This window comes from Canis aureus, chromosome 3 (genome assembly GCF_053574225.1).
Source record: "Canis aureus isolate CA01 chromosome 3, VMU_Caureus_v.1.0, whole genome shotgun sequence".
NCBI classification, from domain to species: Eukaryota; Metazoa; Chordata; class Mammalia; order Carnivora; family Canidae; genus Canis; species Canis aureus.
The window spans coordinates 21,332,913-21,344,995 of NC_135613.1; the positions used below are offsets into that span (position 1 = coordinate 21,332,913).

The 12,083-nt window shown below is 45.0% G+C and overlaps 1 protein-coding gene and 1 long non-coding RNA gene across 2 annotated transcripts in view; one reads left to right on the forward strand and one right to left on the reverse strand.

Moving 5' to 3' along the window:
- The window catches only part of CRISPLD2 (cysteine rich secretory protein LCCL domain containing 2), a 64,698-nt gene that overhangs the window by 35,566 nt on the left and 17,049 nt on the right, over positions 1-12,083 (forward strand). Inside the window, exons 9-13 of the mRNA XM_077891048.1 lie at positions 2,226-2,292; positions 2,742-2,872; positions 4,669-4,712; positions 6,574-6,646; positions 8,788-8,863. Of these exons, the coding sequence (XP_077747174.1) occupies positions 2,226-2,292; positions 2,742-2,872; positions 4,669-4,712; positions 6,574-6,646; positions 8,788-8,863 (391 nt within the window). The remainder of the gene's footprint in view (positions 1-2,225; positions 2,293-2,741; positions 2,873-4,668; positions 4,713-6,573; positions 6,647-8,787; positions 8,864-12,083) is intronic.
- LOC144310272 (uncharacterized) lies at positions 5,168-9,719 on the reverse strand. The gene is made up of 3 exons (XR_013375973.1): positions 9,542-9,719; positions 8,054-8,156; positions 5,168-5,401 (listed from the first exon to the last, which is right to left on the reverse strand). It is a non-coding gene; the product is annotated as an uncharacterized LOC144310272 (long non-coding RNA).

Sequence of the window (12,083 nt, forward strand, 5' to 3'; positions counted from 1 at the left end):
TCACTCCCATTGATAACCTTTGACTAGGGAGTTGGCCCAAGCCCTGGGTCTCCTCCCACCTGGACATATATCCCAGTTAAGTGTTTCATCCCTAATGGGGAGGAGAGGCCTGAATCATGGATGCTCTAGGTTATTGGCCTGAAAAGAGTCCCCAGACTGTGGATGTGCAAGTAGCAGATGTGCTGTAGACATGGAGATCTTGCACGGTTGGGGCTCCATTCCACCTGTGTGTGTGAAGGGGGTCACAAGGCAACCCAGGGTTCTGTGCCAGGGAGGTCAGGGAGGGGGCCGTGGGAGGGCACGTGTGAGTTGGCGCTGTTGGCCACTGACAGATTCAGCAGGACTGCGGTCTGTGAGTCTCCACTGAAGGAAGAACTGTCAGTGTATTTATTCCCCTGGTAGTTGAATGAATTCATCTAACTGATGGAGTCAGTATTGTCCATTCAGATGTTGAAGAATGTTTGCCAAGAAGGATGGGTTTGGTTTTGGCAGTGCAGCTGCTAGGCCGCTCTTTCTGGCAGCAAATGGCCAACAGGTGCAGTGGCCTCACGCAGAACCTCGGGCTCATGGTTGGAAAACCATGTCAGTGGTAGAGTGGTACTTACTCCTCTTCCTCCAGAGTCTGGCAACCATTCATCTAAAGGTGAATTGTGGTATTTAGCACATATGCTAAAAAGAGAAGGTAGCAGATCCTGCTATATACAATGGGGATTTGGGATTTTGTTTGCCAGGAGAAGCTTCCCTTGGACTTTGGCAGGAGTGTCAGGAAGTCAACTTTGAACAACCCAGGATGAGGTCGCTCAAGGGCTCGTGCAGCCCAAGAGCAGCTGGCCAGCAAGTACTGCAAAAGTAAAAGCAGTCAGTTTGTTGGTGAGATGAGCAACATGTGGCCATGAGGGGTGGTGGTTTAACTGTCCCTGTGCATGGCGTTAGGGCACATTCGCATGGGGCTGGGGTTTTCAGAATGCTGAGATGTCCCTTTGCGATGATGTGCCTTTCTATACTGCAAGCTCATTATGAGAGCAACATGCCTGAGTAGTCAATGCGAAAAAATTATAAGGTTTGGAGACCATCCATCAGGTGGCATTGAGAAAGTTCCAGAGTCGGTAGGTGGGACCCTCTGCAAGCAGCGAGAAGGTGGGCGTCCATCCACACATAGACTATTTGAGGCCTCCAATCAAGAACTATAACTCTCCCACCTGCAAACACAAGTGCATCCACAGTCTGTCTCCTTAAAGGGATCCCATCACCTGATGCTTTGACAAAAATAATATTTACTGGGCCATTTCTTTTCTGATCTAAAAGGTATTCTTGTTTATTGTAAGTAATTCAGGAAAATTCAGGAAAAACAACAACAAAGAAGTTTAAAGCAAAAAAAAACCCAAATGTCCCAGCATCTTCTTGATATTCTTAGCAATTTGATGTAGTCCCTTCTCGTCTGTTTTCTGTGCCCCCGTGAGATTACCGCTGCTTATGCATCTTGTGCATTACTGTTTTCATTTAAGATTTTCCAAAGTCAAATATTTTTCAAAGACTTCATTTCTAGCAGATGCATCATACTCTAACATACGACCACACAAACATATGTTTGGCCATTGCTTTGACAGTGCTGGCTTATTTCTAGTTTTTCATTATTATAAACACTTTGGAATAACATGTGGGTCTTTCTGACTTCTACCTTGGGTTATACACTTACAAGGAAAGTTCAAGAATTGGAGGATATGAATTTTTAAGGCTTTCCAGAAAGCTTAATTTATGCATTTTCATGGGCATGAGCATTATCATTGAATTTTATTCTATTAAAAAAAACCTTGCAATTTGACACCTGAGAGAGGCATCTCCTTTCAATTAGTACCTTCTTTGATGACTGATAGTTCAGGATTTTGGGGTTTTTTTTGTTTTTGTTTTTTTGGTTTTTTTTGGTGCCTTTAAAGTTAAAGCCACATGTCTCTCTTCTGTGAATTGTCCTATTTGCGTCTCTGCCTTCAACACGAATCTCAAACACGTGATAAGAAGGTCAGATTGAATCTAGAATGGTGCTCGTGGGACTATGAGCTCCAGCCTAGGGAAGTTGTGACTCGCTTGGAAACAGTAAATTGTGTATCACCGAAGCTTCTCTCTGATATAATAGTAAAGCTTTTGTAGGAGACAAACCCAGATAAGTTCTTGGCGAGATTCCATCAACACGTTCACCTGTGAAAGTCATCTCCTTTCTTTTCCATTAGGTATCAGTGCCCCGCAGGCTGCCTGGAGAGCAAGGCAAAAGTTTTTGGGACTCTCTTCTATGAAAGTGTAAGTGTCCTGTGTGGACTCCCACCGTGTGTTTGTAAAGGAGGTTGGTGGTTCCTCACGATGAGATTTCCTTTCCACCCCTCAGCCTGAGAGCTGATCCGCACATATCTCTGGGATCACGGACTAGTAAAGCCACTTTGGGGAACGGGGGCTGACCCTCATGAAAGTCCGTCTCCATTCTAGACCTAGCATTAATGTGCTCCACTGGATGGGGAGAAAGGGCTGTTTGTCACTGTTCTTAGTTTGTAAAGCACCTCGGATGAGTTTTCTAAGATAAGCTACTCCAGGAACAAAGACGTGTTCTAGGGAAAGGAAGGTCAGAAGTGGGGCGAGCTCTGGCCTGACGTTTCAGCTTTTTGTGGGTTGAGGACAAACATCCTGGATATTTCTAAGAAGCCTGGACAAAGGCCAATTCAGATGGACTTATGGTGCCCCGTTCTTGCCCCCAGTCATCCAGCATATGCCGGGCCGCCATTCACTACGGAATCCTGGACAGCAAAGGTGGCCTGGTGGATGTCACCAGGAACGGGAAGGTCCCCTTCTTCGTCAGATCTGAGAGACATGGTGTGGAGTCTTTGAGGTAACTATTCTGTGATCAGGATTCCTTAAAACATTTTCCCCCATGGGTTATGAAAACATTGTCGAAATTTCGAAAAGCACCGAACAGTATAACGAAGCAGGGGGAAAAAAAACTATAAAGATAAACTTAACCATGTAGCTCAAAAATCACCCCATAGGCAAATTACCATCTTTCCCCCAAGTGGGTTTTTCTGTGTTTAATTTGGCTGAGTTTTGACCCCTTCTTGAGTTTATAGGTTTCTTCCTGATTAGCATCTTTTCTTTCTAGAGAATGAGGCTTTTCATTTTTAAAATGTATTTACTTTTTTTTTGCAAGATACTGTTTTTCAGATAAGGCCTGCAGAGGCTGCAGGACAGGCTGTCCTCCCTATCCTGACTTTCTGGGGAGTGGTGGGGGAGGCCACATCGTGGTCTGTCCATAGAGGCATAAAGTAACTGGGAGCATGGAACCCAACAGTGGCCAAACAGACTGGCTCTACCCTTCCTCTGCTCTGTGACCTTGGGCCAGTTTCTTCGTCTCTTCTGGGTGTCAGTACCTCGCTGGTCAAAGAGAGCCATGGTAGAACCCAGGGCTGACAGGCTGACACCCAGCTAGTCCACAGAGGTACAGCCAGCCAATCTTTAAAATGATAAAGTTCTTCCACAGTCGCCAGGAAAGATCTGTCACCCAGAGCCCTCAGAATGCACCCCTCCTCATGCCCGGGAGCCCCCTCCCCATGCAGGATTTAGTGTCTGGCCCAGCAGGGACACTGGGGACCCTGTCCCAGCTTCCTGCAGCCCTGGGCCATGGTGCATTGCATCAAGCAAGCTTCCCCGTGTCAGTGCCCTTCCCAGGGTCTGCAGCAAGGACCACAGTGACCAAAGCCCCTGTGTGTGTTCCAAGGAGTTCCACTCAGGACATTTCAAAAACCACATGAGTCATTCCCCTTTCAAAGGCCTGGTTCTTCAAGAGGTCTTGCAAAATTCCCTCTTCGTCTTAGCTAGGGACTCAGGGGTTGTGTAAACACAAGAGCAAGGAAGTCTAAACGGAAGCAACATATTCTCGGAGGCCCAGTGACCTAATGCTGGCCACACGAGGCTCAGCAGGGGCACCAGGTTTGGGCCCCACGTGGCCCAGCACGCTTGTCACAGAGCTGCTTCTGGGCCCTCCCAACTGCCAACTTTGCATCTGGAACAGAGTTCTTCACATTTTAGGGAGTCTGCAAACAGCGACACAAAGCAAATCAAAGCTTTATTTTCTCTAACCTCTAATTGAAATGTAGTATTTCCTGCTGGTATGAACGTTGGCCCCAAACCACAGTAGCATTAGCAGGGCCAGCAACCCTCTCACTGGGACAAATCTGGTTGTTGCGGCCATCTGAAAACACGGTCTCTGCCATCATTACCCTGAGACAACAGCGGTTAGAAGACTCGCCTCTCCATTGTGTTTTTAATGCATTCACTGGAATGCAGAGTCGTTTTAATACCTCTGTAACAATGTCATGAGTAACTGATTCTCTGTTAATCTTGTAAATTTATCATACACATTTTAAAGTCACTTTTCTGTGAAGAGGTCCATAGGCTTCCCAAGGCTGCCAGAGGGGTTCTTGGCACAGAGAAGTTTAACGAGCCCCGCTCTGGAATGTTCTAAGGGTGAGCCCTACTCTGGAATGTTCTAAGGGCTTTGAGCCTTCCCAAGGCTGATGAGAAACAAGTAGGAAAATATAAAGTTGAGGCTGAAAATAAAATAAATGCAGGAGCAATCTTGGACTTTTAGAAACGATTCTGTTTGCATTTACCTCCTGTTTTCTTTTCTAGCAAATACAAGCCTTCCAGCTCATTCGTGGTGTCAAAAGTAAAAGGTAAGCTGGCCAGTCTGTTTTTATGGAACTGTAATACACAGGTTATCTTGGGTTTTCCTGGAGATGTCATTCTCCTTAGCTATTGATTGTATTTGATGCCTGTTAACACTGCTGTTCTCAGCCCTTAAAAAGGCATTTGAAAGGAGGCTCCTGATGAGGTCAATTCTTTAACCAGTTTCTAAACATATCTGAACTTGACATTGGTTCCCAGCTGAGTGCTGCAGAAATGCTAATGCCTGGGTGTAAAGCACCTGATAGGAGGTAGTCCGTTCCTGCTGGTCCACAGTAGCAACTGGAGCCCTGTGTTGAGAAGGGTGCTGAAGCCGCATTCTGAGCTCATTAGAAAATAGGGCTTGATAGACCAGTATTGTCTGCCATGAGGACCAGAGGAAAACGCAAGGAAGTATGTGGCACATGTTTGCCATCTCTGGCCCAGCTTTTCCTATTACCTATAGTTTAAATTGCCTATGTATTTTTTTTATTGTCTAGGGTACGTTCATTCAGCAGGGTGGGGTGCATCCCTGGGAGAGCATGCCATAAGCAGAAGGGGAGCTGTGCGTTATAGTTGCGCAGACTGGGCACTGGACCAGAATAGTCTCAGGCAAGCGGAGATGCAGGGGCCCTTCCTCAGGAAGCTGGCCTGCCAACCCTTCCTTTCCTTTGGGAAAGCAGTTCTTGTCGTCATAGCCCTGGATGCACAAAGATCTGGTTAGATGATTTTATAAAAACATACGGTAGTTTTTTTCCTTATTACAAAAATAATGCCTATTTATTCCAGATAATTTAAAAATATGAAGAAGCATTAAAAAATGTTTGGCCCATATTCTAGAGATAACATTTGTGAACATTTTGGAAGTACTTTTATAATTTATTTTCCCATGATTGAGTATGTGCACTGGTAATACACTGATACACTTTTAAAAATTGCAATGGAATTACATAAATTTGGTAACATGATTTTTTTCCCCTAAATAATAGTGTATCAGGAAGATGCTTCTGTGCCTTTAAATGGTGTTCTAAACCTAATTTTAATGACCTCCCCTGCCTTTCATGGTATAGCAACCTGTGGCATATAGAACCGGTCCCCTTTGTTGGATTGCTACCCACAAATGTAGGCTGGACCAGGGGTTGGCAAACTACCACCCTCAGGGCAAATCCTGCCTGCCATCTGTCTTTGTAAATAAAGTTTTATTGGCACACATCACACCCATTCATTTACACGTCTGCTATAGCTGGTTTCTGCTCCTCCAGCAGTGTTGAGTGGTTGCTACATAGTCCACAGGGCCTCAAAGCCAGAAATACTTAGCCTCTGGTCCTTTAGGAAAAGTTTGCCGAGCCCTGGACTAGCTGACGACATGCTCTCAGAGACCACAGGCAGCCAGTATTAGAGCCACTTTCAGACCTCTGTGACCTTGAGGATGAGCTCTAGACCACGAATCGGAAACCTGCCCTCCCACCATGCCCTATGTGGACCCAGGATGGTCTCTGGCCTTTGGGCCTCTGTTTTTCTCCTCTGTGTAATTAGAATAATACCTGCCATGAGGATGGGGTAGGGGAGAGCTTCAAAATAGAAAAGCAGACAAAAGGTATCATTGGTCCCATGGAGAAACTATAGGGGGTGATAACACTCCTGAACCGTAGACACACTCAGGCCACAGGGCATCTCATCCCTTGAGGGGCCCAAGATGAGGTGCCGGTCAGTGCCAAGACTCAGCACCTGCTGGCTTCTTGTCCCACCTCTGTTCGAGGACCCAGTGAGCCCCCAGGACCTGCTTGTCCAATGGGCTGTTTCACAGGCTGGTGGCCTGAGACCCCAGCTTGCCAACGACCTCACCATTTCCCATCATGTTCCTGTCCCCAGTGCAGGACCTGGACTGTTATACCACGGTTGCTCAGCTCTGCCCGTTTGAGAAGGCGGGGACCCACTGCCCGAGGTAAGGCCCACTGGCATCTGGTTTAGCAAATACAGGGGCTGAGAGGAGGCATCATGCTGAGTTGTGGGGGAGGGGCGGGAGGTCATCTCATGAAATGAAGCACAACTGCGTTCTAGGTGTGTCCCTTTGGTGCAGACACCCAGAAAACCGACTTCTTCATGCTGAGTTACAGACCCGCTGGACTCCTCCCTGAGACCACAGTTCCCAACCCTGGCTGTGGGATAGAATTGCAGGACGTCACCTTATTAGGAACTCCAGGCTGTCATCTGTCTGCTTTCAATCAGTTCCTTGATCCTTGTGCTTCATCTGTGACATCTTCTATGGGTCATTTTAGAACCAGCTCATTATACCCCAGCTTTTCTGGGGTGTAACTTGCACACACTAAAATCCAGCCATTGTTAAGTATGCAATTCTATGAGTCTTGACAAATGTACCCAATCGTGTCGCCACCTCCACAGTCAAGCTGGAGAATGTGTTCATCATTCCAGAACGTCCCTTCTCATCCCCCTCTCCCTCCACCTCACACCCATGTGTCTGCCAGCCACTGGTCTCCTTTCTGGCATTATAATTTTGCCTTTTCTAGCATTTCACACAAACAGCACCATCATAATATGTAGACTTCTGTGTCTGGCTTCTTTCACTCTGCATAATACTTTTGAGATTCATCTGTGCTGCGAGCATGTCAGCTGTTCCCTCTGTCGTGTTGCTATGTGGGGTTCTATTCTGTGCACGGAACACAATTCGTCCAAGGAATTGGTTTTACATGTGTTTACCCACACCTTAATTGGCTGGTTTTTGGAGGATGATGAATGGTGACGTAAAGTAACCTTTGGTAATATTGGCCTCTGAAGTACCTGGTAGTCCTCTTGGAAGCTACGAATCCATCTCCTGGGCCCCTAGGCCTATGGACTTTCCAAAAGACTCACCTTAAAACTAACATGTAGACACCCTCAAGGTGTGTGCAGGGAAGAGCCCTGGGAGGGTGCTGGTGATGGAGAAGACACTGGGTGGGGAACCCCCCCTCCTCCCCTCTGCTGCTCACGATCCCCCTGGAGCTTTCTCATTGGCTTCTACCACCAACATCACCACCATGCTGATCCCCTTGGAATATTCAATCAACTTTTTATTAAGTATTAAATAGTTAACCCAAATATTCAAGAGAAGCAGAAGGAAATTATTTCATAAAACATAAAAGAATAAAGATCTTGATCTAGTGCAAGCTTACAAAACACAGGTTTCTCACCTGCCATTCTAGAAAAAGTAGGAAAGAATTTTCTTCCCCAATTTCTTTTTTCTTTTTTAAAATCTCACATACATCTTCCTTCTCTCCTCCCACCTGCCCTCACACCTGCCCCCCTTCCCCCCAGACTATTTTAACTTCCCAATGCCTTTGCCTGGCTCTCTTACCTGCCAGAATCTTGTCTGTTGTGGGGCCAGATGGTTTCCAGCCACCATCTTGGTTTCTTGGTCTCTGGGTTCCAGCAACATGGTGTACTATTGCAGATAAAAGCTAAAAAACCTTTTCTTAAATTCATGCTTTTTACTGATTTGAATCTTTTGTACCACCTAGGACCCACCCATTTCCAGTTTGAGGTATTCTCCTCATCCCCTATGCCTTTAACAGGGACGTGGTGACTGACCCAGTGGTGATCTAACCTCTTCCGCCTTAGGTTATCAGTGCCCCTTCCCTGGAATAGTCTGACTCACTGAGGTGAGGGCCCTCCGCCCTTTCCGCCCTCACCCAGGGAAGTGGCCTTTAAAAAAAGTCTATTGATTATAATCGCTCTGATTATGAGGTACCCATAATATGAATTGGCCAACACCCACAAACGGAAGGTTCAACCTCTCCCAATCCCATATTCACCTTTCTTACATATTTATTCTTTTTCACCTTGTTATTTTTGCATGTCTCATATGGAATTTAAAAATTCTGTATGCACTGTTTACAAAGAGGGAAAATATCTACCACTGCTAGGGTGGGAGAGGTATATTTTTTTTTCTGAAAGAGTAAACTGTATGGTTGTCTCCTTTCCCATGTAAGAAGTTAATCTTGAAATTCAAATAGGGAAGGCTAGCTGCTTCTCGAGAACTTTTGTTTTCTAATGATCATAACCATCATACAAATGTTTCTTATTTTCCAGAGTTCATTGCCCAGCACACTGCAAAGACGAGCCATCCTACTGGGCTCCTGTGTTTGGAACTAACATCTATGCAGATGTGAGTATGCCAGCATTTTCCATGACCACCTCTCAAAGCATGCTAAGACCTTAGAAACCACGTTCCAAGGCCTGGATACCAGAAACCTGAGATCTCATTCCTGTGCTTCTAGCTAAATTTAGATCATTTATTTCTGCAACCCTACCCTAGTTTCCCCATTTATAGTGGTATTAGTACTTCCACTTATGTATGCTTATGAATGCGGATGCAGGTGAACCTCATGTTATGAAAGTGTTTTCAGAGTTTGGTACATTGAATCCTGCTTCCCCATTCATGTGCATTTTTAATATGAAGGCTTTCACATATCACATATATCATTTCCCCAGATATTTAATAATCTTTCCAGCTCTCTGCTGCATTTATAGAACTGGTCCACTCTACTCACTGCACTTCTTTTTGGCTATATCTTCACTTAGCTAAAAGCACATGGAAGGTGCTACAAATTAGATTAATTTACTACTTGTTCATAACCACTCTTATTACACTGGAGTCCATTCTTCTACATTTTCTTACTAAATTTAACAAGGAAGCTTTAGCTTGATTTTTCTGAGTGAATCTTCCAGAATATAGTCTGTTCTTTCCAGTTGCCCAGCGTTGAGGGACATGGTGTCCCAAAGATGGGAATGTGGTCATAGCCATGTGCACCAGGCTGTGTGATGTTCTTGCCAAGTTGCTTACCTCTCTGTAGAATTAGCCAGCTGGGCCTTTCAAGTCCAAGGAATTTTTGAGGCCTAACATTTCATGATTAGTTCAGCATCACTCATCCCCAGCTAACATTTTTACTCAACTCTTTTCCATCTTCATATTAATTGTTCTCTCCCACCCACCACCACAATCTGCCTCCCTCTGCTTCATTTGTTCCAAATTCCTATAAATATGAGGTCACTAAGTTCTTTAAAGTCAAAGCAACCTTCATGACTACCTTTTTTTTCCCCTCATCTTTTTTCTCTCCTTTTTTAAATGAATTTTTTTCTTTTCAGAAGCCATTCAGCCGAAATTGAGTTTTAAAATTTTAATGAAGTAAAATAATGTCTATCAATTGTTATACCAAATGTTTGACCCAAAGCCTGCTATTAAAGATGGAGACTTTGATTTTAAGGACTTAAAAATAAAGGGATAGGCCAAATGATTCTAGTGAAATACAGAGAATAAAGCAGGCGTGACAATATTGCTATCTGAAAAGTGGAATTTAGGGCTAAGCATACTGAATAGGACAACACAATTCATTGCGCAGTAGCACAAATGGTATAATTTATGAAGATAAGAGATCAAATCTGTATGCACCAAACAACATAGCAGCTAAACATATAAAGTTTTTTTAAAAGGTTAGAAACGCAAGGAGAAATTGATGAAAATTAACAAAAATATAAAACTATCTTTTACTATGTTTTAGGTTCTTTAAAAACACCATTTCTAGGTATTATTGTCCCCATCTTATAAGAAAATAAAGCGAGGCTTAGAATAACCTGCCTCCAAATCACATAGCTAATACAGAGCCACGATGAGATGCTGTGAGGTTATGTCTTGCTTTAGGTTCTTTTATTTCCCTACTGTACTCTGCTTTGTTTAAATGTACCTGCATTCATAATTACACTGATGTGAATGGGCACGTGAGTGAAGACCTGTATGTAGTCTTTAACTTGTTCACTAGGGTTTTGAGCTTTTAGAACCACAGTGCTCACCGCAGGGCTTGGCACATAATGATTGTTCAGTTAATGTCTGTTGAAGGAATAAATAAATAAAGATGCTACATTAATCAATGTTTAAATATTAAGCTCTTCAGAAAATAAAAGAAGGAAGGGAGAAAGAGAAAGAGAGGGGAGACAGGGAGAGGCGAGGGGAGGAGTATGGAGAGAAGGAAAGGAGTTCTGTCCCTCTCAAAGGTTCTTTCCTGGCCTTGGTTTCTAGGTCACTCTGTATTCTGGGAAATGACGATGTCTTTTGGAAAGTGTCTGTTTAGCTAAGAGATTTATTTTGGGAGAGTTGTCTCCAGATCTTCGAAGGGCCTAATAGAGCCACCATTCCTCCTGCTCACCCATAGTGCATTACTTGGCAGCCCCTTCCCTCCATGGTGAGCTGCCTACAGGAACAGCAGCAGGGTGTAGCCCAAAGAGCAAAGTCTTGGTCACAGATGCAAATTTAAGACCTGGTTGCGAGATGGTGGATGAGCCTTTCTCCTACTCCGAGCCTCAGTTTTCTTATCTCTCTTCCCTGTCTCCTTCGGCTGCTGGATAAGTTCTCACACTTGGGCATACATCAGAATCCCCCAGAGGGCTTGTTCAAACAGATTTCTGGGCCCCACCCCAGCATTTCTGACTCAGTGAGTCTGGAGGAGAGCCAGAGAATCTGCATTTCTGACAAGTTCCCAGACGATGCTGATGCTGCTGGTCCGGGACGACAGTCCCTTGAGTGTTTTCAATAATGGTGACGGTGACAGTGATGATTATGGTGGTGCCCAGTTATCTTATTTACTAACATCTACTGAGTGCTGCCTGCAGCGAGCCTGCATTCAACCCCTGAGCTCATTGCATCTTCCACATAGTCCTCTTAGACTCTTCCTGGTCCCATGAGGAGTAATGGGCAGCTTGCTGGCTATGGAGGGCAGTCCTGGCTCAGCTGTTTGCCAGCTGAGTGATTTGGGGCAAGTCATTTAACCTCCTTGAACCTCTTTCCACTCCTCTGTTAAGAGAGGACAATAATACCTACCTTGCAGGATTATTGAGAGATTTCTCCATCACTGCACAGGGAAACTCATAGAACAGGGCCTGCCTTGGTAAATGCTCCTAAGTGTTACCTATGATGATCCCCCCTTTATATCAACAAAATAGGGGCTCTCGGGGTTAAAGCAGGTCATTCAAGGCCACCTAGCTGGTAAGTGGTAGAGGCAGGATGGGTTCCAGCCTCACTGAGACCACATTTGTGGTGATGGCAGCAGTTAATAAGCATGCAGATGTTCGTGTTACTCGGGCCCTGAGGAGAGAAAGTGGACAACCTGTATCTATAGAAGCTTGCCTCATGAGGGGAGACACCTCTGAGGAAGGGAGAGGAAGGGGAAGACACGGGTTTGTCCAACGTTGTGGTTGCGTGAAGAGGTGTGTGTTGATAACGGACGATAGCTGTGCCTATCTCGTGAGAAAGATCCGGCTGGCTGGGTGGTGTTCATACTCACCGCTGATGTTATCACAGAAAACTTTCTGTGCCACTGGTGTCCAGAATTCCT